General features: G+C 46.7%; 3 protein-coding genes and 1 long non-coding RNA gene across 7 annotated transcripts; 2 read left to right on the top strand and 2 right to left on the bottom strand.

The window, feature by feature from the left end:
- The first annotated feature begins 111 nt into the window (after window positions 1-111).
- MRPL10 (mitochondrial ribosomal protein L10) lies at window positions 112-6,872 on the top strand. 2 transcript variants are annotated; one of them, XM_032951364.2, is made up of 5 exons: window positions 112-214; window positions 4,181-4,344; window positions 4,880-5,044; window positions 5,171-5,315; window positions 6,124-6,872. In XM_032951364.2, exons 1-5 carry the CDS (start codon window positions 112-114, stop codon window positions 6,342-6,344), a joined length of 798 nt encoding a protein of 265 aa, XP_032807255.2. In that variant the 3' UTR covers window positions 6,345-6,872. The 2 variants fall into 2 exon arrangements, with proteins under 2 accessions (XP_032807255.2, XP_075922252.1); XM_076066137.1 differs by lacking the exon at window positions 112-214 and adding an exon at window positions 867-984.
- On the top strand, window positions 991-3,821 carry LOC142924228 (uncharacterized). Its single transcript, XR_012941411.1, has 2 exons — window positions 991-1,220; window positions 1,322-3,821. It is a non-coding gene; the product is annotated as an uncharacterized LOC142924228 (long non-coding RNA).
- LOC116940946 (uncharacterized) lies at window positions 5,117-17,247 on the bottom strand. 2 transcript variants are annotated; one of them, XM_032951363.2, is made up of 4 exons: window positions 16,595-17,247; window positions 13,882-14,029; window positions 8,976-9,212; window positions 5,117-8,310 (listed from the first exon to the last, which is right to left on the bottom strand). In XM_032951363.2, exons 1-4 carry the CDS (start codon window positions 16,661-16,663, stop codon window positions 7,925-7,927), a joined length of 840 nt encoding a protein of 279 aa, XP_032807254.2. In that variant the 5' UTR covers window positions 16,664-17,247; the 3' UTR covers window positions 5,117-7,924. The 2 variants fall into 2 exon arrangements, with proteins under 2 accessions (XP_032807254.2, XP_075922251.1); XM_076066136.1 differs by lacking the exons at window positions 13,882-14,029; window positions 16,595-17,247 and having other exon boundaries at window positions 8,976-12,859.
- A 1,584-nt stretch (window positions 17,248-18,831) lies between these two features.
- GCG (glucagon) lies at window positions 18,832-26,189 on the bottom strand. Of its 2 annotated transcripts, none has more exons than XM_076066132.1 (5): window positions 24,086-26,189; window positions 22,307-22,429; window positions 20,861-20,980; window positions 20,257-20,383; window positions 18,832-19,108 (listed from the first exon to the last, which is right to left on the bottom strand). In XM_076066132.1, exons 1-5 carry the CDS (start codon window positions 24,205-24,207, stop codon window positions 19,100-19,102), a joined length of 501 nt encoding a protein of 166 aa, XP_075922247.1. In that variant the 5' UTR covers window positions 24,208-26,189; the 3' UTR covers window positions 18,832-19,099. The 2 variants fall into 2 exon arrangements, with proteins under 2 accessions (XP_075922247.1, XP_075922246.1); XM_076066131.1 differs by having other exon boundaries at window positions 20,861-20,983; window positions 24,086-26,015.
- Between the last annotated feature and the right edge of the window lie 472 nt (window positions 26,190-26,661).

The following is a 26,661-nucleotide window of genomic DNA, read 5'->3' as shown; positions in this document are numbered from 1 at the left end:
CAGCCGTCGCCGCTGAAACCTTTTTTTGAGTTTGTTTTGTTTTTTTGGTGCTCCAATAGGAGGCGGGCTTACTTATAACGAGCCGCGCCGATTGGTCAAGTCGCGTGGCCAATGGGAAGCGCTGACGTTGTGCGGCGGGGGGGGCGGGGCGGGGCGGTTACTCCCCGGAGTAAGATGGCGACCTTCACGAGGAGCGGGCTGGCGTGGGCCCGCGGTGCGTTGTTAATCTGACGCGTGTGTGTGTTTCGTGTGTGTGTGTCTCGTGTGTGTCTCGTGTGTGTGTGTTTCGTGTGTGTGTCTCTCGTGTGTGTGTGTTCCGAACGGGAGGGGGTGTTTGTGTTTTAGCGTCCGTAATTAAACTGCTCATTGTTGAACGTTTGGTCGCATAGAGGGGGCTAAACGGGCACGACCGTGGCGCTGGACTGAGAGACGGAGCTGATGCGGTTACAGGAGGACGTGGAGCTGAGTGGACGTGCGTGACGGCTGGTAACCAGCGGTGTCGAGATCGACCTCTGTGGAGGAGGCTCGTGAAGGTCGCTGCTACTGGGCAGTTGGAGGCAGTCGCCCTCCAGCAATAACGGAGGGGCAGAGGAGCGACGCTCACAACAACGGGCGCAGCGCCGGGCGGATTAACACGCAACAAAGTTGGCACAGTAGGGGACACGGTGCATCTACCACCTGGGTCTGTCCCGAGACATCCTTGTCGGCGAGCCTTGGACACTTCACGTGCGAAGTTTGCGGCCGTGTTCGCTTCTCTCGTATCGCAATTGGTCGAGGAGTTCGAGCTGGCATGCAGGCAGCGTCGTGAGCGGGCTGCCACGGCGAATACCGCACAAGCAAAATGGCATGTTACTTGGCTAAGAGGTCTGTCCGCATATGCGCATTTACGACCTATTTGGCAATTCCACTGCTGGACGAAAAGAAGCTGCCTACGCCGTGCGGATTTGCGGGGGTTGTTTAACCATTCTTGACGCCGGTCACTGGGTGAGTGATGACGGGGAGTATAGACGTGACGACAGTACAGCACTGATTTGACTGCACTGCCCAGAACGTAGCACCACGAATATATATAACAGCTTGTTATTTTTCCCCGACGGTCGTCATCCATCCAAGCATTATTCGGACTCAAACCTGCTTAACTTTCGAGAACTGACGAGATTGGCGCATTAATTGGGCGGCAGGATGGCGCAGTGTTAACACTTGTGGCTGACAGCAAGGAGGTTTTGATTTAAAGCTTTCGTGACTGCAGTAATTCATATTCTTAGTTTTTTCGGTAAAGTCAACGTGACTTTACCGAAAAAACTAAGAATATAGCAAGGAGGTTGTTGGGTTTGATTCACGACTCGGACACTTTTCTTCGTATGCCCCCTCCCATGGCTTAAACAACTCGTACAATGTAACTGCTATCGGCCTAACATCCCAATGCTAAAACGTTACCTGCAAATGACTCAAGTGCGATTCACTTAGTGATATAACCTTTTGCGTAAATCTTGGCAGTACTCTCTCGAAATAGTCTTGAGACTCGGGCTTTGCTGAGCACACGGGCGTAATTATTCCGGGCGAGGTGGTCATTGGATTGTCAGAATATTTATCCTTGAGAAATCAGATAAGATGTGAAGCTCTTTTTCACAGATGCCAAGCAGGGTTAGGTCAGAAAGTTACAACAAACAATACAAAACTATAGGTTTGCAAAATATAGGAAAGGTAGGAAAATCACTCAACTAAACATTTTACCCGCTAAAGCCCGCTGAGCCATGAGTTATTTTTCAGAAGCGATCTTTTCCACAAATGATAACTCAACGAAGTGGCTCATGTAGAGCAGCCAAGTAATGTAAACGCATGTTTCTTAATGTGGATGGAACAACCCGGAGGATTCCTCCAGAATAAACACAGATTCTCATTCTAATAGGATCATCAGTAGCATTACAGCGGTCATTAGGTCAAGACAATCATTGCCAGCGCATTTGCGTGGGATACGGGGCCGGGGTGGCGGAGTGACTGAAGGGGAGGCTTCACATTGTAGCTGCTCAACCCCGAGCTATACATGCCCTGGTAGTGCGCATTGTCTTTGTGCTACACGAGACCTCCTTTGCCAGTAGCAAAATATAATAATAGGTTTTTTTACCCTTTTTCTTGCAACAAAACTGATACTTTTTTTTACAAGAGATCATGTTTGCATTAACCACAATACCTGCGGACAAACTGCAAACAAAAAACAAGGTATCAGTTTTGTTGCCAGACAAAAGGGTAAAAAACCCTATTATTGTCTTTGTGCTGTTCGCCTATTGGCGTTCTCTGGTCTAACACTTTGAGACGAGGTTCTAAAGGAAGCTGTCTCTTGTGTGGACCAGTTTAAAAGACAATGCATATTTTACCGGAGCATGTTTTTGTTTGCATGTTCACCACGAGTACCGTGTGTGGTTAATGCAGACGGGATTCCTTGCAAAAGATTTCTGATTGGTGTTTTAACATCTTAACACAAACTGTTTTATTGCCAGAAAGGGTAAAACCTATTGTTACAGGGAGGATTGACGTTGGCACGCACGAACCCGAATCGACGCTGTGTAGGGGATGCGGGTGACGTTATCACGCAGGCGTGCGCGGTAACGTCACTGCTGTGCACTTGCCCGCCCGAGAGCCAGCAAAACTTTATTGTAGTATATACCGTACAATATAATATGCCAGTGTGATTTACGATCACGTGAAAACTGTGACATTACAACTGTTGAGATGCATTTTTTAATAGGGACATTTTACTATTGAAATTGAATTTAAATAAATGTACCAATTGATGGAATTATACTTAAAACGTCTGGAAATGGATAAAACATTATTCGACTACTCCTGAGTCCCTAATTGATTTGGGGAATTAGTTTCACCGCTCGGTTCCATATGCACAAACACCTTCCCGAGATGTTATTAAGTCTAGTAATTATGTAAAGTGGCATACGTGTTGCTTGTTGCCTCTCACCAAAATTGGTTTAGGATTTAAAACCCTGCTCAGTGATGTCGGTTGTTTTTTTATCAGCTTAGTTGTTGTGATAGTGGTTTGTACATTTAATATATTAGCATTAGTGTGAGGTTGAGTGGCAAAAGCTGACATTTTCTTTAATGAGAAAAAATGCCCGAAGTGCTATACGTTGTGCCTCTGCGAGTCTTGCGTTAATGGATGTGTTGTATATTTTATCCTCTATACAATTGCAGTACCTTTCCTACATAGCACTAATGTGTGTGGTGGTGACATTGGTTAACGCACTGCACTATGAGTTTAGCGACCTGAGTAATATTTACAGCGACCACTTATCTCGATGACGAATTATATCTGCACAGTTTTGATAGACCTCGGTTTATTGAGATAAATATGGCCTGTCCCTGCCTATCCCCCATTTCACCAACTCCCTCTTAGCAGTATGGCCAATAATCTCCAGATTGATACAGCATGTGGAGGCCTCTGTCTGGCAGTGCATTGAAAAAGGCCTGTACATTATTCGTTTTACTCATGTGTATATGGAGCATTGTGGCCATTGCTGAATTACAGCTCGTCGGATTCCTCCAGGATAAATAAAGATTCTGATTATGAAATTCTGTAATACAATATTGATCCTCCTGCATATCACATGTAAGGCAATTGGTACTGTTTGAAAAGCTAATTTTGAGATTTCACTTGCTGACAACTTGTCAATCTGTAAATAGCCAACCAGAGTATTTGACCAGCACCCATTCCACACTTTGTCACGTTACCCGTGTCTCATGTGGCCCCTGATTTTGTATTTCTTCATCATCCATGAGGTGTAATGTGATGTGTGAGGTACAAGTTTCTATCTTTTATCAATCCACTCCCGGATAAGGGCCACCCTACATCGTGCAAGTCGTGAGAGTTATTTCACCATACTTCACGATGCTGGTTATGGAGGTGGGGAGCATCGATGTGGGAGATAAACAGTTCAGTACAGCAGTAGATTATGCTGCACCACCCGTTTCTGCCCACAATATATCCCCAAAGCAGCCGATAATGCCTGTTGTGTATGGGGGTCGCTCATCCAAGCACTATTCAGGCTCATACCCACTTGGATTCTGAAATCTGATGACATCGGGTGCATTTTACATGTTTTTGGTCATTGACGTGTGAAATACGGTTTAATAATTTGCTCTGCTTTGTTTTTGTGGGGTCGACCCACAGGCTGGGTTCCGCGGCTGGAGTTTGTGAGAAACGCCAGGGCAGTGACACGCCACAAACGGCCCATTCCATACTTGAAGCAAAAAGTGCTCGAGTTGACAAAAGTCATCACTCCAAAGCCGCTGGTGCCCCCTAAATGCATCAAGTCTGCCGACGTGATGGAAGAGGTACATCTTGTCTTATTCCAGGCATAATGTTTTTGAGTTAAGACAGACATTCTCGTTCCGTTTAATCATCACTGTTGGCTACGTACCGTGCAAAAGAAGTTCAACGTACATACATACAATGTTCCCCCGGGCATGTTCCCTCCCTTGGATACCATTCCACCGGTAGTCTTGACCGCTCGCCATCATCCCTTCTAGCGACTGTCCTACACAAGCCCGCTTTTCTTAACAGTAAAAATTACGTCAATAACTTTTGATATGTTCTCTGACCCATATGATCATGTAATGCACAATGCTCATTAGCAGCCCCATGTAAGAATACACTATCTTTGGTCGGGACAAATATGGTCATTTAAACATTGTACTCAAATGCGATTGCATTTACCATATGGTGTTCTTCAAGCATTGTCTATTTGTGATGGCTATGTTGGAAGAAAAAAAAACCGTATGAGCCATTTGCATCATTTTAATATATGCAATCCTCAAAACCATTTTGACCGCTGGTTGCATAAGGGATGGCATGTCTGTGTGAGAGCAGAAGAACAAACTTGAGATGCTGCTGGAAAGGGAGGTGGAGAAGTTGTTCCGTGAAAATCGCATGGTCACCATATGCCAGCTTGGACCGATGAAGGATGAAGACTGGGTGATGTTTAGGCATCACCTTCGAAAGCACGACATTTATGCCAAGATATTTCCAAACAAGGTGACCGCAAATATTTGAGTGATTGAACGTGTCTAAAATGAAAAACATTTCAACAATTGTATAAAAATGTAGTTAAAAGGCAAAGCGAATGTTTTTGTTTATTAAAGGCACAAAATGTGTTCACAGGTTGTACAGTATTTCCTGAATGACAGCAAATACAAGAACTTGAAACCACTCTTCATTTGCCATAACGTTCTGGTCGTGAGTCATGAACCTCGCGTGCGGGAACTCCTGCGAGTGCTGCGTGCAGTCCCACAGGTTATTCTCTTAGGTGAGCACTCCTTAAGGACAATATCGTTGCACCCTTTCTCATACACAGCCAGCTGGTTGGCGCAGTAGGGTTAGGTCGTGTGGCTCGTAATTGGAAAGTTGCACGTTGCAGGTGGAAATCTCAGTTTGCGGTAGATGTGAGTGTCATCTCTTTGGAGTTGACAAAAACGAGTTCCACTTTGTGGTCGTCCAACAATCGTCCTATAGAGCTGTGGTGGGTAGCAGAGGAAAGTGCATAAAAATATATTGATTAACAATATTTCTACGCACTTAACATCTGCATTCCCTACCTTCACATTGACTGTTTTCAAATAACCCCCACAACCCCCCGCATAGCTTGGGGAGACCCTTATCAGGAAGTGGATTGACAGAAAGGGCTGTGTGTATGTTGTATTTGACAACCTTACCCCTGGCAAAGTAGTGCGGAATTTCCAACACTGGCTCTGGGGCTGTAAAAACTAAAAGTTAGGCAATACCCCATGCTCAAAGACGGTCACCACATCACACGCTTTCAGATGCGTTTTTTGCGTCCGTCTGGAACGCTCTTCCGATATTAGGAAGCCACTGGAGATAAGCACTTTTAAACATAGATTGATAACTAATTTCTTTAGAACTGCTTTTTGTGTGTAGTTTGTTGTCCTTCCCCCGCACCTCCAAATAGCACAGTTGGCTACGTACGGTGCGAAATAAGTTCTACATAAGTATGAGTGGGGCTTTTTTTCCAACCACTTTAAAAAAAAAACAATAATGTTTACCCGACTTAATGACACTGTCCCATTGTGTTATTTTTGTTTCTCCAAACCTCCCAGGGGGCTGCGTGGACGATGTGCTGATGAGCAAGCAAAGTTTGCTGAACTACTCGAAGCTGCCAAAGTTGGAGGTGCTACAGGGCCAACTGGTGGGCACGCTGTCGCACGTGTGCTCGCAGACCAGCTCCGTGCTCCAACAACCTGCTCAGAACCTCAGCCGAATATTTCAGCAGCATATCTCACAGCAGACAACGGAGCCAAAGCCTGACGAGTCGAGTTAAAGCGCATTTTATAGTCTTGTCAAAATACCGGACGAATTCAATTTAAGGTACCCCGGTAAAATATTAATTTTCCTAACAAAACCCTGTTATGTCCATGAGGATCAGATTCATCTCATTCACAATTTGGAATGTTCTATGTTCAGAAAAATAAAAAAACTACGTCAAAGTTAGCAAAAAAAAACGTGAACATAATCACAAACTAAATCGGGAATGCACAGTCGAAAGCTATGGTTACTTCTTCAGTACGAAACTGGGACTACTTGGCAAATGACAGTTTCTGCATATTGCAAAGATGCAGATAATTAGCAAGTCGCATAATGTGCTGTGTTTTGATCTTCTGGAGCACATTTCTTTCTGCAAAAAAAATCACCGTTATTTCGAGGACGTTCTGAATATATCCTATGCTGTCCTCTGCATCTTAATAGGGCACGTTAATGGCAGTAGCATTTTTTGTACATTTGCTCGTGAAAAAAATATAACAACCCTGGAATGTTTATTTTATCATGAAATAAAATCCGTGACACGTGATATGTTTCCAGTAATACTTTTTTTCATGTTGGGTTAATGCAGTGCTAACAAATATAACTTACGCACTTATTTGCACAACCAAATTGTGGGGTACATTTAAATTCCGATTTTTGATTATGTGCAAAACTTTAAGCTTATCGAATAAAACATACAAAGTGTATATAATACTGGTAGGAACGAAGTTTTAAACTGAGTGTACCAGCCTGCAATAGATTAATGTGTCCGTCCGTCCCCTTTCAATACTTTAACGAAGTGAAATCTCGTGCTGTTGGGTGTAAAATCAGCAATAGACAGCGCAGAGACTTGTCCTACCAGCCCACCCTGCAGGGACCTGTTATGAAAAAAATGCCATGGTTTATTTGCAACAATACCTATTTACGAGACTGAATGTTGGTATTCAGTACTTAAATTCAAAGAATGTTTTCATTTATGCTTGTGCAGGAGTTCTTAAGGTAGCTGCATTACAATGATGTGATTACGTAGAATATAACAGGATAAAATAGCAAAATATATCACATTTGTGATCATTCCATATTATTGGCCAGCCAAATATTTTTTTTCTTTGCCAAAAGGTGTGTTTCCGACACCAAGAATTAAGGGTGCACCGGACAGCACATTTTACTATTGGACTGAATGCCACTTATCTGGTTTATGTTTCAGAATCAATTTAAGCTGAATCGTTTTTTTAAATTATCAAGTCTGTCTTATCGCCCCCACCACCACCTAATAACAAGTCCTGTTTTCCTCTCTGCCTTTTCTGTCAATGTCTCTCCCTCCGTCTCCCACTGTCTCATTGTCTCGTTTTCTGTCTCTTTACGTGCGTCTAGTTTTACTATTTCTCTCTGACCCCCCCGACTCCATATGCCCGATTTTTGTTTTCCTCTGCTTATTTCTCCGTGTTTCTTCATCTCCCTTTCTGTTCACTCCTTTCTCTCGGTTTCTCTCCCTTATCCTGTGCTCGCGGTGAGCGCGGTTGTTTCTGCCACTCCTACCTACCCAAGATTAGGGTGATGCGTGGTTTGGCCAATTCTGCAATGTGAGAAATCTGATCCTTAGTCTTCGGAAGCTTGTTCCATCACCCCAGCTATCTGAGCGACCTGCAGCAAGAGGCTGTTTATTTCCTGCTTGTAGCGAGCGACGTCCTTGCGTCCCCGCCGTAACTCGGCCAGGCTCCTCTGCATGTTGTCGTGCGCCCGCACGTTGTCCGCGTAGTCTCTGTTGGTTTCAGTAACCTCCTTGGAGATTGTGGACTCTGTGCGCAGCAGGGCGGCCATCATCTCGTCCAGCCGCGTGCTCATTCCCAGGAAGGCTCTCGCCCGTGTGCTCAACTCGGAAACGAGTCGAGCAGCCTCCTGAACGCTCGTCGGCATGTCCACGCCTCCGTCTTTCATCACCAATGAGAAGTTGTAGCCCTTGAGCTCCATCTTAAGCGCCGTCTCTGTAGGGTTGAAAATAACAGTTGTAAACTCATGGGGGCAGTGGTAAAATATTATTTGCAGGTTACGTACAAAATTTTAGATTTTTAAATAGAACTGCTTCATGTTAAAAATGTGAACATTCAATAAAATCTGTTACCATATTCTTTACAAATTTACTGAAATGAACTTGGTATTGTAATATTAATCTGTTAAAAATTTGTGACATGTCAGGTAGTCTTCGTCATGCTGGATGAAAGGCTCTTCAAACTGTCACCATCTCTTAATGGTCCTGCATATGATAGAATTTCATCGCTCCATTTCTATAGTGGATATCATCCTGGGTACATTTACTTCATTGACATCCGTGACTTTATCTTAACCACCCTCCCATCATCTTTTTTAGCGACATATTTTGCCCAAGCCCATTTTCTTAACATGTCAGATAACATGTCAGATAATAGAAGTACCTCATTATAAGCCATAACATGATTATGGACACGAGCTTACAGGCTTTACTTCTGAAAAATCACAATGCTGGTCACGATGGAGATATCAGTGGTAAGAAAAATAGTGGCTGACAAAGGCGAGTTCGTGTACTCAAACGCGACCAGCATTGTTCACTCCATCGCCGACGCCCGAGCCAATATTCCCAATCGGACAAAATGCCCCTCGCGGCACCGCTCACCGTGCCGGAGCTCCAGGTTGCGGAGGCACTCGGCAAGCCCGTGCTGGCTGGCGGCGCTGCCGCAGCACGCGCTCTTGCAGAGGTCTTGCCGGGCGCGGGCGACCCCCATGTGCTCGGCCTGCAGGTTCGCGAATGTCTCCGCCGCATCCGTCACGCGGGAGTCCACGTCGGGCACCCCGACCGCACGCACGGTCAGCGCTCGCCCTCTATCCTCCTCTCCGCCGTGCCTGTCAAGTGCTGCGGACAGCAGCCAGCGAGTGTGGCCATCACCACAGAATGGGCAAAGGTGAAAAATCCAACCGGATTGACGTTGCTTTTTTGAATCACTTATGTGGAGCACGGGCCCATCAATAATTATTATTATTTCAACTTGTAGCACCGACAGAGAATGACTCGAGCTCTGTAGTTCCCCACATATTAACCCTTTCCCGTTCCGATGACGTACATGTACATGATTGGAATGGAACCCAAAGAAAAACTGAAATAAAATTACTTTATTGGCACACGGTGGCTCCCACAAGGCCATGCGGGAGGGCGTGTGGCAGAATTTGGCGCCAGCTATCATTGAGTGTGGTCATGTTGCTCCAGATTTGCGTCGCCTGAACCCACACGTCGCTGACAGCATCATGCTTTCTCGTATCCGTAGCCTCAGCCTTCGCTTTCACCTACCCTGTAGACAAACTAGTTGGCTCTCGCGCATACAGGAATGTACTGTACTGAAGAGTACTGTATATTATTTATGTATTTTGGTGATTTTTTTAATAGTGTACTGTATAATATTGTGCCCTGTATAATTTGTGTTAAAGTTTACTGCTGAACACGAATGTTGTGTACAGTATTTTAAGTAATTTAATGTAGCATTGTGGGTACGTCTAGGATGAAGATGCGCGCATTAACACAGCACCACCGCACCCTCCGTTATCTTTGTGCAGCTCTCGTAGATCAAATTGCTTTGATTTACGTCGTTTCGAGATCCGCATCACCAATGTAAACCGGGGGAGGGGGGGGGTGTTGTATACGGCCCTTTTTCCACAATATCAATAATATTTGCCTATATATATTTTTTTAGTAACCGAAATAATAAATAAAAACACAAACCAAGGACCAGCAAACAGCAGATGGAGATCGTAAAAAGGCCATTTTTTTAAAATAAATAATAAACTCCAGTGCAAAAAGAGGTTAGCGACTATCTCCCACATCTCCAGATTGCCAAAGGGTGGGCAAACAAACATCAAAATTGATGTTACGCAGCAACTCCGGGGTCAGCAAGAGGGGAGGGGGAAATCCAAGCTTGAGAGTTCGCCCCCCCCCCCCCCCCTCCATCAGCGCAGACAGACCAACGCATACAAGCGAGTTAAACAGTTTTCCTCTTATTTGCTATTAAAACAACGGTTAAAGTTCAAGATTCAACAACAAGTATAAGCTAACATTATCGATCCTCACACTTACTCCAATTAAAAACCAGGCCACAATTTACATCAGTGAATCATTACCCATTTATTAATTCGATACTAAATGTCATTTTCACCTTCAACAATTGTCTACACGACCTGACCGAAGCGTCAAGAATAATCCTGGCAGTCCGAGTTATGCCTAAGTCAAAGCGAATTCTCTAACCTCAGGACACCGGGTATAAAATAAAGTAAATGATGACTCAGGCATGATAGCGCGGACCCCCCCGGATACAGGCGGAGCAAAAGTTAATACAATGTTAAATCACAAATCTTGGGTACGTTAACAACAATAATGATGCAGTGTTAAATCCAGGGTTATCCAGAAGGGATGAGGCAAATGGGACGGGCTTACACAGCCAAGATAGACTGTGTTCCATAGGAAGGAAAGACCCCGGCTGCCTTTGTCTTCCCGCAGCACGGATAGCAAGGAATGTAACACCTTGAGGAGGGCACGGTGATCAAATGAAGGAAAACAGATGGCTTAACAAACACACACACACGGACACACCCACACACGGACGGCACACACCCCCTCCCACCCACGCGCAGAGGGGAGAGATTTTTTTTCCGGATAAAACAGCAGCATGACACACACATATAGGCTCTGGACAGTTCAACGAGAACAGCTCGGCGAGAGCCAGAAGAGGGCGGCGAGCGGTTGGCTCCAAGGGGCCCCGCGATCAACTGAGAATGGCGAGGCTCGCCGAGTAGCGATGTATCAACGAGCGTGAGTTCAGAGCTGAAAGACGAAGTATCGCTCAAAGACTTTTATTTCTACATCGAGTGCCAGCTTCCAGCTGCAGCGCGACCAGCGCCACCAAGCAAGAGCGTCTGCTGCCAGCGGCCAAGCGTGTGCCGACTTGGCTCATCCAGCAGCGGAAAGAGCCTGACCAGCCGCCCGTGAGCAAAAGAGTCAGCGAACCAGCGAAGAGCGTGATCGTTCGCATCTCCACAGAGAGAGCGCGTGCGTAGATACTACAGCAGTGGAAAGAGCCTGCTGCTGCCAGCGAACCAGCGGCGATTGTGGTCGCGCGCATCTCCACGGAGAGAGCGCGTGCGGCGCAGCCATCCAGCAGCGGAAAGAGCCTGTATCTGCCAGCACGAGCAGCCAAGCCGACGCCCTGAGCAAGAGAACAAAGCAGTTCGTATCACCCTCCCCCACACTCACACCCTCACGACGCATCACGCGGCGTCTGCTTCACGAAGACACACAACACGCATATCGGGACAATCAAGAAGAGTGACCTTCCAAGGTGGTGCATTAAATATCAACTGATCGTGAAGAACATTGCTGCCATTGAGTTATGTGGATAAGGTAATTTAGAAGCAACTAAGTCGTACGTTTTTTCGTTTTCTTTTAAATGGCATAATCTTGCCAATGAATCCATTGACATATACTTTTGCCTTTGGGGAATAATAATTGTTTTGACTGCCATTTCGCATGAATATCGTCGGATGAACTTTTAAGGACTTTTATTCGTATTTTCAATATGCTCGTGGTACCCAGAGGAAGTAATCAATTATTCCTTTATCCAATTAACAACGTGATTATTGAGGGTTGAAGAGATAGATCAATGAAATGAACATCGCTGGTAACACTGTGCTGACAATTTCAAGTACAAGAATTTGCATATTAGAGTGTTAAGGTTTTTGTTTAGAATAGCGTGCATGCATGTTTTAACAACTCTCTCTATCACCAATTAAGCTCACGTTACATGGTGGAATTAATCATATGTGCGGTTGCCAAAGTGAAACAACGCAATCGTTGATGTTTGCTGGGTTGATGCTGTGTTGGAAATTCCAAGCTTGAGGGTTCGCATATCATAACGTTAAAGTTTCGTTTAGAATAAAATTGATTAACGCAGAAGCGGTTGCGTGCTTCTTTCCAGAAGTCCATGCATAATAATCTTATTTACGAGAACTGTATTCTGCGGTGAGATCTGAATTTGGAGACCTGACATAAACACACTAATACACTCAGTAAAGGTTAAAGCGAGAATAATTGTATTACCAGGCGTTAATACGAAGTTAAACAACGAGCGAGTTACTCTGGCATGCTTGCATCACACTGGCATAACCTCATACGATTAATTGTATGATCCCGATTGATAATGCGACCCTCGTCAGCGAAGCGGGGCCTAATTATCATAACGGCTTGCATTAGCATAATCACACCTACTCGCATAAATTAAAACGAGTATCTCTCGAATTAGCATAATTTATGCGCATAATTACATCAATTAACATAATTTCGGATAATTACGCAAATTCCAAATTTCATTTATTTTTTATGATTTTCATCAAAATTATCACAACCGACATATACAACAGGGGGATATTACTGCATCCCATAAAGCCGGAAAATGTGGAGTCCACATTTTTTGGCTCGAACTACCAGGGGCGTCCATAAATGACGTCACGCACCTGGGGGGGGGGTGGGGTCAGACATTTGTGACGATGCGTGACGAGGGGGGGGGGGTTGAGAAATGTGACGTCACATCAAAATGCGCAACTTTAAATAAATATAGACAACACGTTCTACTTAAATAGACTTTTTAATGTTTTCTCCTACAATATCAGAGTGCAGCGCCACATTAAATACGCACTACAATGACAATAGTTTAAAGCTATTTGAAGCATGTGTTTTTTTTGGGAGGGGGGGGGGGCAGAGCTTTGTGACGTCATATTTGAGGGGAGGTCTGACTTTTTGTGACGCTGTGTGCCGAGGGGGGGAGGGTCAAAAATCATCCAAAATCGCGTGACGTCATTTATGGACAGCCCCCCATCTCTTGGCGAGTGAGGGTTATGTCACCTCCTCGACGCCTACAGGAGACGAGTTTCACAACATTTGTGTGATCCACCAACCCCCTTGCCTGCACGGTGCTGGATTAGAGATACGCAGAGCCCGCCAGCGCTCCCGATGTCGTCCCGACGAGAGTCACGGCGAGCACCAATTTGCTTGGTCAATCTCGGCGACGCTGGCGGTTCGGACCAAGGCCGTAGCCATGGAGTCAACATTGGGGGGGACCAAATCTTCCAGGGTGTCTGGGGGTCCCAACCCAGAAAAAAAAATCTAAATTTGAAAACCAATTTCCTGCCTAAAATATTTATAAATTCACTAACACATGGGATGGACTTTTTTTTTGAACAATAATGTCTAAGAGTGTATTGTATCACATTGCTCTGTTTTCACTTTTTTACCATTTCTTGTTTCATTGTATGTAATGGCAGAGGTTAGGGATTAATAAAGTACAACCATAACCACAATAATATAAACATAAATCTATGCATTGATTTATATGAAGACAAGTCCAGATATTGTGGCCAAGGTTTGGCAAATTGTTCTTTTTATTTCCATAGCATAGCAATTATATTTTGTTTATAGCTATATATTGGGGAGGGGGGGGAGGGGACATTTTGAGCATATTTATAATTACGGCCTTGGTTCAGACCTTCGGCGGAAGCAGGAGGAGGTCGCGCCTTGCGAGCGGAGACCACGGACCCACGGTTGGGTGGAGGCTGCTCGGCGGAGTCGCCGCCGTCGCCGGCCTGCTCGTTGGCAGGGATGAGCGAGCCGCCCCGGTGGACCAGCCGCTCCCTCTGCATTGCTCACGGAAGGACACGAAACGTGGGCCCCAAATGTCGGCCCAAGGCATCGCGGATGCATGCGTGCTTGTGCGTGCGCGTGTGCGGCTCCGTCTGTCGATCTACTGCTACAACCACCCTGCAACGTATGCTTATTTCAAGGCGGGGGGGGGGGACATGCATCATATGCTACTGAAGAGCCAACATTCACTAAAATCGTGCTCTTTTGTGCAAATCAAATACACGTGACCAGCACTGCCACGTCGCTGTGTTGCTTGGGATGTTACCATCTGCCTGCAGACTTGCAGTGACCTCTTGAATTGCTCATGCGGTATGAACGGGCTCGTGACAGTCAATGAGTTACAGAACTTACAGCGCCTTTGTCAATCGACGTCTGGGGGAAGGGCTCCCAATACCGCCAGTTATGGGGGTTGTTGTTTGGCCGCACTTTTTACAACGCTTGCCAGTGCGTGTAGTTGAAGGTGGGGAGCATACACGTTGGAGCATAGCAGAGTACAGTACAATTTAGTTTGAACTGCCATCCTTCGTCCAATACGTAGCCTCGCAGCCTATAACAACCGGTTATGCATAGTGGTCGCCGATCTAAAGCGCTGTCCAGGCTCATTACTGCTTAGCTTACGACATCGGGCACAATCCGTGTCAGTCACAGGCAATTTATGATAATATTATTATTGTTGTTACTAAAACAACATTACTTAAACCAGAAACAGCAGGGTTTAATTGCAATCGATAATAACTAAACGGGGTATAATGTTACTTACCAAACTCCGAATGCATAATAACAGCGAGTGGCAAAACCGGGTAGAGCCGGGTTAATTGGAGCACAAGTAACTCGCTTCACAATAAAAAAACAAATACACTCAGTAAAAAAAAAACACGCACGCGGGCTGGAGTCCAACACAACTCGCACCATTGCGCAACAGAACCGCACATCGAGCGTGGAAAGAAAAGACGCGCTCATCCTAGAATGTGCGCCCGATGTAAACACAATCTACTGCGTATGTATACCAATCTGGTCACACACACACACGACCTACCGATGTGTAAGACGCGCGTTCCACCCAAAACTCTGGCTGATGATATAATTACTGTGGAGGGGGGAAAAAACATTCATCCAATAATCCGGAGCACATGGCGAGAGCGAGCGAGATCTCTGCGAGTGCTGGGTACAGCGTTTTGTGTTTATGTTTGGACTGTGGCCTCTCCACAGGCGTGTTTGACTGAGACATCCCGCATGTTAGCAAGTACAAATACTGTTTTGGCCTGTAAAAAAAAACCTGCTGAACTTACTAAGTGACCCACGATCGCACACATCGACAAAATAATTTCCACTGCTATCGCAAAGGAAACAACGGTCGCAACTTTAACCAGCAGGCAGAACTTCACGACGACCACAAAGGCGCTTGCTTAGACGACACTATTGCACGGACGTCGCGTGCCCGTGCTGCTAACGCTGCCGGTGATGGCGACCTTCTGTTACAATTAATCTCCATCCGTGCCTTTGCTCGGGCAAACGTGGCTTTCAAGTGGCAGCCCTCGGTCAACGTTCACTCAGTGGGAAGCTCTCTCGTGCTCCTTTGTAGTCTGGAACCGACTTTCCTCCCCCCCACCGCCCGCCCGCCGTCCGTGCTGTTGGCTCCCTGCCCTTGTTGAAGTCCAGGCTCAATGCCTTGCTTCTGGCTTCTCTTCTGCCTTTGGCAGAACTTGCCTCTTTTCCAGGATGCACATATTTCCATACATACAGTATATATGCGTAAATCAAATATATGCAAATGCACGGGGTATTGGGATGCCTCTTCTTTGGTTCTTTCGGTAAAGTCACGTAGAATGAGTCACGTAAAATGATAATTATTTTATTCTCATTCTACGTGACTTTACCGAAAGAACCAAAGAAGTTTAATCCTTGCAGTCACGAAAGCTTTAAATCTAAATTTATTTGGACGCCGTTGTTTTTTTTCGACGCTATATAAATCCGAATGGTATTTATAGTATTAAACATACAGATACACCTCCCAGAATGTTGATCCCGGGCCAACTTCAATAACTGCCCGAGGTATACACACCCGAGATACACACATACTTAGCGAACACAGACAGCGGTATTCGTGTAAAGAAGATGATCATATGGTGGGAGCTTCTTCAGGAAGAGAATTGAAGAAGCTCTCACTCAGCACGTGGATCGAAACATCGGACATCGTGCCGAACAACACACCGTACAACCCGAAAACACATCGCAATGCGATACAGCATTATTACTACGGAGTAATAATAATTCCAACACATTCGTCAATAACGCTGCATTGAAACCCAAACCGAATATGGCTGCAACAATGCTCAGACGACGTTTCGGGCATTGACCCTTCATACCACGCTATTAAGGTTCATTGCCCGAAACGTCGCCTCTCGAATATGTTTCGTTTGAAGCCAGTGTGTTTTGACGAAACGTGTTGAGTTTGTTTCGTGTTATCCGTCATTGTGCACCACTGCCAACGCACAGGCAGCATCACCAAACGGCGTGTTTGAGCCCCATCACATCCTCTTCCACAAATTGCCTCTCACCTCGTCTGGCGTGCCCTCGGGAGGCACGCAGCAACAGCAGCGCCACAGGAGAGAGGAGGAGGAGGACATGGCGGTGCCGGTGGATCGGGTTGAGCCGAGAGCCCAGATTTTGTAAGCTTTGCAAGGAGCAGGAACAGCGGAGCAAACTCGGTTGGACCCAGCCTCGCCCGGCACTCGGTCACATGCCTTCACAGAGAGCAGTTAAAACGCGAACCACGTGGGCGCTGTGGTGAAACATTACCGCTGCTGCTCAGCAAAATGTGAGTTCTGCGGTCAATTTGCGAGCCCTAAAAACCAACACCGCACAAACCGCCTCGCTTGGTCCCCCCCCCACACCTCATGCTCAGGAATTTCTCTCTCGTCGGAGAGCGAGAGATGTTTTCCAGAGCTCAGCCTCGAACAGCTCCGGCTGATATTAATTTTTTTTTCTTACGGCGACACCCATTATGAACACGCTCATTAAAACCCTACCCGACTTTGGCTGCGACGATGTTTTTCAGACCGGAAGTATGTCGACGAATACCCGAAAACTAATATCCAGACACCTCTAGTAAAAATGCAACGTTAGAACGTTAGCCTGCCACGTTTCCTGGGGAACACATCCACACAACGCCTCCATTCATCCACTGCATTTTATGAGGCGTAAGGTTCCCGTTTATAACGCACAGACCGATTACCAGCGAGTTGATTCGTTGTCTTTTTTTTTTTAAACTGCAAACGCCAATGAAACTGCGCTTCTGAGTAACGTGAAGATTCGTGAGAATTTGCCGTCACCTTTTAGCGCATTAAACGCAGTACCGCGCCTTTGTCCGCCAGGCGGCGCACATCTCTCATTGGGCCACAGGCATGAGGTCTGCAATGTCCACCTCTTTGCAAATCCACTGCTTGATGATCAGGATCTTCGTACGCCGTGTCGTCATGGGGCTTGTTTGACCACACTTCACGTTGGTTGATGCGGGCTTCTTCATTTGGTATGGCTAATGTAGATACATAGCAGCAACTACTATTTTACATTCAGGTGGTCAAGTGCAGGCTGATGAATAAGGAAAGCATAGACGTGGGAGCATAGCAGTACAATACAATAGCGAATGTTGCTGTATTGCCCTTTGCTGACCAGCAAGCACCACAGCCATGCAGCAGCTTATGACAACCTCGCGTCCGTGGTGGTCACCCACCCAGAAGGATTATCCAGGCTCCGACCATTGCTTAGCTGCCAACATCTGATGTGATCTTAGCTGGCAAAATACAATGGGAGCAGGCATATTTCCAGTGATTATGTCATACATCTCAAATAGGTGGTCACGGGAGACGGTGTGGAATTGTTTGGAGACGCTGTCACCTGTGCCACCCTCCATACCAGAGTATCGCCAAACTAAGCATCACCACCACCAACCAAAGCCATAATCTATCCACTGCTGTATGAACGTCTTCCCACGTAATTACCATCGCCTCTGGAGGTTTGCTCCTGCCCCTGACTCAATCTTGTCGCGCCACCACCGCAGTGTCTGTCCTTTTCCGACGTGTGTCGTTCCTCCATCCTTCTTCCTTATGGCATTGTGAAAAGCGACAGTTCGTTTTTTCTTAATGACCGTCATAAATTAATGCAAAGGTTGCTCGTCCAGTCCAATGATGTGGGGTTGATGCAGTGTGGATTTCAGTGATACCGACAGGATGCGGATGGATGGAGCATTCATCTGTGATGTGCTTTGATGGTTTTTGACTTCTCCACAGTCGCAGTTGGGCGATTCTTTGATCTTCCATTTATTCCCCCATTAGTCTCAACCATCGGCCATCATCATCATCATCATCCTCCTAGTGATGTGTCCCTGCCCTTTACTTTAAAACCTTCTTCACGACTACAAACTCGTATACATACAACGTAAAACATATTACGGTTTAACCTCACCTATCTTTGGTACAGTTACGCATTGGGATGAAAGTAACAATACGCGTATATGTTAACACGGTGATGAGCCAATGGTAACAACCCAGCGTTGCTTTTTAAGCATTTATGCGTAAAGAGGTCATGGGTCAACCTACAACATTCAACATGTCAACACAATACATCTCAAATCTGACAAATAATTTGCATCACATGGGTTAATAGTAATATATTTCTGTATCTCGTAATCTCGTCAAATATATGAGGGCCTGACGCACAAAAACACACCTTTGGCACAGGAATCCCATAATACGGCGAGAGCCACTTTATACCAAAACAGACGCAGTGAACTGATTCATGTTTAATTTATTGCCATTTTCTGTAATGAATTATTTACAGGCGTAAAAGCACGGGGGGGGGGGGGTGGTGGGGGTGTTTAGTGGGTAGAAGGCAAATGCGAATTGCGGCAGCCAGAAGGGCTGCGTTTGAATCCGATGAGGCCACCGGGGCGGCGCGGGGGAAACGCGGCACGTAATGACAGGCGGCGCGGTGGAGTTGGCCGAGCGGGCTTCCCCTCCCCTCTCTCCCTCGTCTCCGTCCCTCTCTCCGTCTCTCTCCTCACCTCAGTCCGTCTGCGAGAGACGGACGGACACACCGAACGGGCGACTTTAGTGGACGCCTATCACTCCACGGGCGGACGAAGGGGTTTCTCGTACCGTGCGTGCGGGTCGTGGCAGGGGGGGGAGGGAGGGGGGTTTTATTTGTATATTTATTTGACCATTGCTTCACCGAGCTCGTCAGTCGAGTGCGGGTTTGTGAAGGAGGCGGGCAGCGTAAGTGTGAGATGGCGTGAGACAAATCTAGTCACCACACACCTTACAGGTTATACGATATGCACCTAAATTTTGCTTAAAATTCAGGGATATATGGTAAGTGTGGTCTTATATTCAAGAGGATACGGCCTTATTGTAATGTATGATTACTGAGCGCGGCATTAACCAGGTCAGACCATCAACAGGCTGACGCGTTCATCTCATTCATGTAAATTTTTAAACAAGCGACAGTCGTGCGACTGTGGCGATACAACGCCAAACCACAGAGCGTATAGTAAGCCACTGTAGCCTGTGCTCTGTTAACGTAGGAGGACGAGCAAAACTGCACAAGCTCACGCCTGAAGCTCTCTCGTTGTTGCCCGCACCAGATCTCGACATTGGCATTTAGATCCTGAACATATTTTTGCTGCCATACGCATGAACAGAACAGAATTACGGAGCACAAATCTGGTCATGACAGCAAATCCAAGTACGACATGCGCACGGATAGTCCTTACATTAAATCAAAAGCAGAAGTTTCCCCCCCCCCCCAGCTCCAACGTGCGTGGAGTGGTGCTCCCCTACCGTTGACAGCCCCGACCAGGTATGGAAATTTCACACGCCCATGGCAGGAGTGAGTCAATCCATAATAAAGCTACTTTTTTGTTACAACGTTCAACACTAATTTTCAAAGGTGGTCCACTTTCGCCGATAAAACATCAGTGTGAGGGCCGCCACACATTTGAAATCATTTGATTTGACAGCATCATGATAGGGTGCTTTCACATTTGTGTATTGTCGGGAGCTGCACGTCAAGGGCCGCACTAAAGGCCACGAGGCACCGCCAGTGGCCCGAAGGGCCGTGCAATGAAGAACACTGATTTAGGCCATATTCTATAGGCCCTGACAGACGACTGACGTGCCTGTCCCCGCCAGCTGGGTTTGTTCATGGTTTGCTCAGCTCTTGCCTGGTCGTTGCTGTTCTGCTTCTCCAGCCACTCGACGAAGGTCTTGGCCATCGTCCTGTCGAGCAGCGCGTTCACGTCCTCCGCGTGGCGTTTGTCCTCGGAGTTCTCGGCCAGGTGATCCCCTCCGCTGCACACGCGGGAGGTGGGGTCATCGTGAGTGACATTCACAGGCCGAAGGTTCTCATTTCGGTGCACGCCGGAGGCGAGTGGCGAATGCAGGAGGTTCGCGGTGCATGCAGGTTATAGCGGTGCATGTTGGAGATTTGTGGTATGTACGTGTGTACTGTACGCATGTTGACATTCTTTCGCACCGTACGTAACCAAGCGTGCTAATTGGAGGTGCGGGAGAAGGGCAAAACACGAAACACGGTACATTCTGGTGATTTGCGGTGCATGTAGGTGCTTATTGGTGCGTGCTACAGGTTTTTGCTGCATGCTGAAGATTACCGGTGCATGCTGGATGTTTCTGGTGCACTCTGGAGGTTAGTGGTGCATGCTGGGGATTAGTGATACGTGCTGGAGATTCAGCAGTGCGTGCTGGTGGTTAGCGGTGCATGCTGGATGCCAGTGCACGCTGCGGGTGCACGCGATGCTGCGCACGCACTCCCTGCGCGACTTGTCGGAGCGGGCGAGCCAGCTGACAAAGTCGCGGGCAGCCTTCGCGTCCAGGTAGGAGGTCATGTCGTTGGTGAAGGTGCCGTCAGCGTGCCTCCGCTGCAGCTCACTGCTGCAGGAGGGACAGGCACAACCTCCTCACGGTCCCGTCGTCATCATCATGTCACGATCTATCCACCGTTGGATGAAGACCACAGAAAGCCGTCGCCGCTCTCGGCTGTTACGCGATGCAACGAGCCGTCTGTAGCTCCTCCACGCGAGCTCATCTCATCGCTCCAGTTAGCACGTGGGATCTCGCAGGCCACTCGCAATTCACTCACTACCGCGGGCAGTCGAGCGTGGTGCACGGTGAACGCATGGTGAGAGAAGATTTTGCTCGCCACGTGGCCCAGCCGGGAAGACCACACTCGTTGCTCCAACTGTGCCGAGGACGTCCTTTCGGGCACGTTCTCTCCTTTGCCCCAGGAAGGACTTATAATGCACGTTCCCTGACGGGCCCCCCACTGTGCAATTCTACAACCTGAGGGCCAATGGATGTGTGTATTTGGTTATCCTGCCACGTGCTGTATGACAAATTAATACGTGAAATATACTCATGTAATTTCTCCAAGGCTGCGTATAATATGCGAAAGAATAGAGATGTCCTGTTAACTCGCAAAGCATCATGGGATTTACGTTATGTATTGCTGTTGACGGTTGGAGTAGTGGTGTAGTGGTTAACGCACTGCACAATCAATTGCTGGCCACAGCAAAATTCATTGGCGAGTGATATATTAACTAGTTTCCGGGTCTCCCCCTCCCACCTTCACTAATCCACACTGAGCAGCCTAGTGAAGTATGGTCAAATAACTCCTGTGACTGACACGGCTTGGGAGGCATTCATTCAGCAGTGGATTGACAAAGGGATGAACATCGCCGTTGAGGACACCAGTTTCATGCATGTAATGAAATAAACTTTATCGCATGAACCTCATTGACAATGAAGACACAAGTATATATATATGTTTTTACAAGGGAGACACCTGAGTTGCGAACACAATATAGCACAAACTATCTCAGTGAAGAAAACCAATGATGAGAAGAAAAAATAATAAGTTTGTCAGAAAAGAAACAAATACATTTTTTATGATTATGCTCAGCTAGAAACACAAGTTTCGTTCAACTTTACGGCACACAAATTACAAAATGGTGAGGTCAGTGGTCTGATGTATAGCAAAGGCAACCACACTGAGGTGCGTGGTGAAGTATGGTCAAATAACCCCCACGTCCCGCAAGGGACCGGGGGAGGCCCTCATCCAGCAGTGGATTGACAGAAGCCTGGTAAACGTGCAACGTTGTGCCAACGTTAGCGTGCGGTTGCAACCATTGGACCAACGTTGGCCCCACGTTCCCCATTTACTGGCAGGACTGTGCAGGTGGTACACCATGACCTTACCCGCCACGCTTGGCGTTCATGAGCCAGCGTACAAAGTCCTTGGCCTGCTTGTTCTCCAGGTACTTGCTGTAGTCGCTTGTGAAGGTTCCCTCCGAGTGGCGCTTGCTCAGCGGACGTTCGGCGCTGCGCGGTTCGAGGGCAGAGCAAAAGTGGTGAATAAAAAACACAAAATCCGGGTTCAACACCCGAGCAACTCGGCGGTGTTTGAACTGACTCGCTTCTATGTAGACGTCTTTTTTGAGCAGTCGCGAGCAGTCGCGAGCATCGATCTGCTCAGAGATTTCGATTTTTGCGAGGATGATCGCTCAGCTGTGAGACCTGGCTTCAAGTCGAGTTAGCGATGGCCAAATCGCACGGAAAGCATCGGATCTCGTTAGATCTCGGAAGCTAAGCAGTGCTGAGCCTGGATAGTGCTTTTATGGGTGAGCTCCATGCAAACACGGGTTGTTATAGGGCAGCATGGCTACATGGCGGGCGGTATTCGAAGCGTGCAGCTAAATCCATTGTTGTATCGACTGCACTTCTTCCATACTTCCACGACCGCATTCACCGCCTTCGCCAACAGCACGCACCGCTAAACAATGGTGAGGTATGGTTAGATAAGCCACAGCTGGTGCGGTAAAGTCACCATGTAGCAGTGGTTTGACAAACAGGGCTGCACGTGTGCATGTACGGCAGGGAAGGTGGAAAACCAATCAGTCGGCACTTCCAAGTTTCGGCTTATTCTGTGCTAAGCGTCTGCTGCCGGATGTCACTGATAGGAACGTGCGACCCAATAATTAAACAGTTCTTATCTTATAATAAAGTACACGGGCTCTGTGTCCGAGGATTTTCTGCGTCAGTTTGAAACGTAGTTAATGAAAAAGTGAAACTTCTAGATTCTTGTATTATGCAACTCGTAACTTAGAGGGCATAGCAACCTTGTCCTCGACGAAGGAGCAAGCAAGCAAGAGAGATACGAGGCTGCCAAGGAGTAGAGGAAAGGAGGATTTAGAACGAAATGTCGAAGGACAATACTTAGAAATGAAGATTTGAGAAGTTAAACTGTGGCGACTGATGGAATGTACAAAGTGAACCAAAACTGAAACGGAGTTGGGCAGCACATCGAGCTAAGACAGCAGATGACAGACGAGTGGGTGAGATTAACGACAGCATTGAGGCCAACGCAAGCAAGGAGAAAGAGTGGGAGACAGCATGATGAGGCCTATAGATGAGATGAGAATATTTAGATGAAGGTGACAAGAAACTGTGCAGAATGGAAGACGCTTGTTCAGTGTTGGAATGTTAATGGCTAAGCAAAAAAAAAGGCTTTATTGTCACGGTATTGTCAAGTGTGCTGCCATAGTGCTGTGATGATGGCACCGCTGCGTTTGACGTTCAATTAAAATGTATGAGATATATGTCGCAATGACGTCAGTCGTGCTGCTTGTGATTTTGTTTTGCAAAAACGCCCCTCCACACGCTCTGCACCCAAGTTTGGTCACAAAAAGTCACCACCTTTGTTTGGATCGCATCGAAAACTCAGCGTCCGTTTCCGATTGCATAAAATACCTAAAAAAGAAATACATTTTTATTTTATTTTTTATTTTACACCGAATTATAGGGAACGCGAAGCGAATATTTAACATCAAGTCGTTTGCTGCAACCCAATCGCAGGCACGGTAGGATTGTTTTAATTGCCCCTACAGCGTTTCAGGTTTTTTGTTTAACCCTTCCCGTTTGTTTATTCCTTGACATGGCGTGACACGCGATGAAGGGGGTAGGGGGCGGTGGGGTCACCTGTCATCGTCGCGTGATGCCGCTTGTTCCAGAGACGCCGAGGCCAGGCTGACGAGCAGCAGCAGCAGCACCGGTGCCGCCAGGAATCCCGCGTCGCTCATTGTTTCTACGGGGAGAACCATTCACATCATCAGGCGCGCCGGGGGTGTTGTAGAAACCGATGGTCACTGGCAGAAGTAGCAGGGCAGATGTACATAGCAAAGTTTAGCGGGAAAACAATAACAACAATACACTTTTTAAAAATATCAAGTATTCGCCAAAGAGTCCAACGAATGACCCTCCTGAAATTAGACTTTAACACTCATTATGGCTTTTCTGAATCACCCTGCTTAGCTTCAGATCTCGGAAGGTCAGCAGGGTCACGCTTGAATGCGGGGGGTACGTTGGTGTGAGCAGGCAGGCTAACGTCCAACAATTGATTGACAAAAAAAAGGGATGTGACTGTACGTGTATAATTTAAGTGATTATATATTTCTCAAGGTGGATTAGAGATACTTCAGTGCTCTCCCTAACCTAGCACGGATGCTTATTTGTGCAGGCTGTGGTGGATGTCTCACATGTCTTTGGTGATGACAAGCAGTCCCAATGTTCGTGATAAATGCTACACAAACGCCACACACACAAAAGGAAAATATCCCCTGTATAGCCTTTTAACAGACTACTGGGGCAAGTGCTGGTTTGCAAGCATTTATTTCGGCTGCCATGATGTAGGAGGAGGTTGATGTGACCAGCACCACGCCCGGCTGCATTTGTCTCCTGAATTGTATTGTTTATACACCGCATCAAGCAGGTACTCATTTAAGACTGAGTCGAGCTAATGGAGGCCCATAACTGGTTCGGATATTCGCCGCTGACGTTGACCATGACTGGAAATCGAACTCAGGTTTCGCTGGGCTCGCAGTGCAACCGCGACATGAACTTTCAAACGCACGTGAAAAAGAAAATGCACGCAAATAAATTCGTAAACACCACTACTGCAACGACGTCCGACGTTTCGCTTCACGAGGCGGGGACATCACGCCGAACAACACGGGACACAGCGGCTCGAAAACGCACGCGGGAGAAACAACGGCACTTGTCACCCCTTCCTGCGGAGCGGTCGACATATATTGCTCAGAGGGTGGCGTCGTCAGCGTCAATACTTGCCGGACGTGCTGCTGGTTAGCGAATGTGCGGCGAGAGTCGGGGGTGCCGGAGGCAGGTTCGTGAACTCACAGAGTGGTCCGCTCCTCATTTATAGCCCTCCGTCCTCACGTCTGGCCCCAGCATCCGTGCAATCAATTGCACGGATTAATTACGCCGTGCGGTTTGCTTACGCGCACGACTCGATTAGTTTCACGGTCTATTACACAGATTGCTCAACAAATTACTCCCCAGCCCTCTTCCGCGACTTAGGCAAAGCAAACAGGTGCACGTAAAACCATATGCCATTGTTGCTATTTGCTGATATATAAGCTGTTATATCATAAAGGAAATGCAAAGTGCAGGTGGTAGAGTTGTAATATGCTCAGCGGCCCAATATCAGCGGCGAGTGGAATATCTTAACCTGTCCTCGGAACTCTCGCTTTGCCAACCCGTAGTGACCAGCGTGGTGAAGTATAGTCAAACAACATCCATCACCGACAAGGCGTGGGGGGCGGGGGGAGCCTTAATCCGCCAGTCACTCATAAACGACCGAATCCTTTAGTCTATTGATGGTGCTTGTCAGGGATAAAGTGGTCCCCTACCATATGAATGTGGAATTACCACCACTTTCTTTGAGTTGTAATTTGGAGATGAGTTCTGCAACTCACTCTGAGCGGGAACGCACTTTTATTTGTTTAAATCGATCGGGCAATGTTCCTGCAAACACAATTATAATAAAGCGCGCGATCGCCTTCATTTCAATTTGCCTAAGTAATACACGACTCTGGAACACTGCAGGATAAATACAGACAGATAACGCTTTCCCCTGTCACGTGCTATAATTAAAACAGATGGGTTATTGGTACTACATGCCTATATTCATTTTGTTGTAAAGCAGTACTACTTAGCGAACCCAATATTTTTAAGCCAAGGAAGTAGTTTAATTTTTAATTCGGTTTTTAATGATGATGAAAATATGTAGGCCTTTGTCAATCCACTGCTAGATGAAGGCCTACATATTTCAATGTGTTTGTCATGGGGTTATTTAACCATACTTCACCAGACGGGTCAGTGTGAATTGGGAAAGGGTGGTATCTAGGGACCTGTTCAGATATCGCTCGCCACTGATGTTATCCGTGGCCGGGAATAGTACTCGGGTATCCAGGTACAGTGAGGGAAAAAAAGTATTTGATCCCCTGCTGATTTTGTACGTTTGCCCACTGACAAATAAATGATCAGTCTATAATTTTAATGGTAGGTTTATTTGAACAGTGAGAGACAGAATAACAACAAAAAATCCAGAAAAACGCATGTCAAAAATGTTATAAATTGATTTGCATTTCAATGAGGGAAATAAGTATTTGACCCCCTCTCAATCGGAAATATTTCTGGCTCTCAGGTGTCTTTTATACAGGTAACGAGCTGAGATTAGGAGCACACTCTTAAAGGGA

Source organism: Petromyzon marinus, chromosome 10 (genome assembly GCF_048934315.1).
Source record: "Petromyzon marinus isolate PM22_M1 ecotype Great Lakes invasive population chromosome 10, UKy_Petmar_22M1.pri1.0, whole genome shotgun sequence".
Taxonomy (NCBI): Eukaryota; Metazoa; Chordata; class Hyperoartia; order Petromyzontiformes; family Petromyzontidae; genus Petromyzon; species Petromyzon marinus.
This window is presented reverse-complemented; position numbering and strand designations above follow the sequence as displayed.

Coding starts and splice junctions, on each gene's coding strand:
- MRPL10 (XM_032951364.2), top strand. CDS start 112: ATGGGAAGCGCTGACGTTGTGCGGCGGGGGGGGCGGGGCGGGGCGGTT. Junction 215..4,180: donor CGGGCTGGCGTGGGCCCGCG/GTGCGTTGTTAA, acceptor GTCGACCCACAG/GCTGGGTTCCGCGGCTGGAG. Junction 5,316..6,123: donor CCCACAGGTTATTCTCTTAG/GTGAGCACTCCT, acceptor CAAACCTCCCAG/GGGGCTGCGTGGACGATGTG.
- LOC116940946 (XM_076066136.1), bottom strand. CDS start 9,540: ATGATAGCTGGCGCCAAATTCTGCCACACGCCCTCCCGCATGGCCTTG. Junction 8,311..8,975: donor CAACCTGGAGCTCCGGCACG/GTGAGCGGTGCC, acceptor TCAACCCTACAG/AGACGGCGCTTAAGATGGAG.
- GCG (XM_076066131.1), bottom strand. CDS start 24,207: ATGGTTCTCCCCGTAGAAACAATGAGCGACGCGGGATTCCTGGCGGCA. Junction 22,430..24,085: donor GCATCACGCGACGATGACAG/GTGACCCCACCG, acceptor CGAACCGCGCAG/CGCCGAACGTCCGCTGAGCA. Junction 20,984..22,306: donor ATGAACGCCAAGCGTGGCGG/GTAAGGTCATGG, acceptor TCCCTCCTGCAG/CAGTGAGCTGCAGCGGAGGC.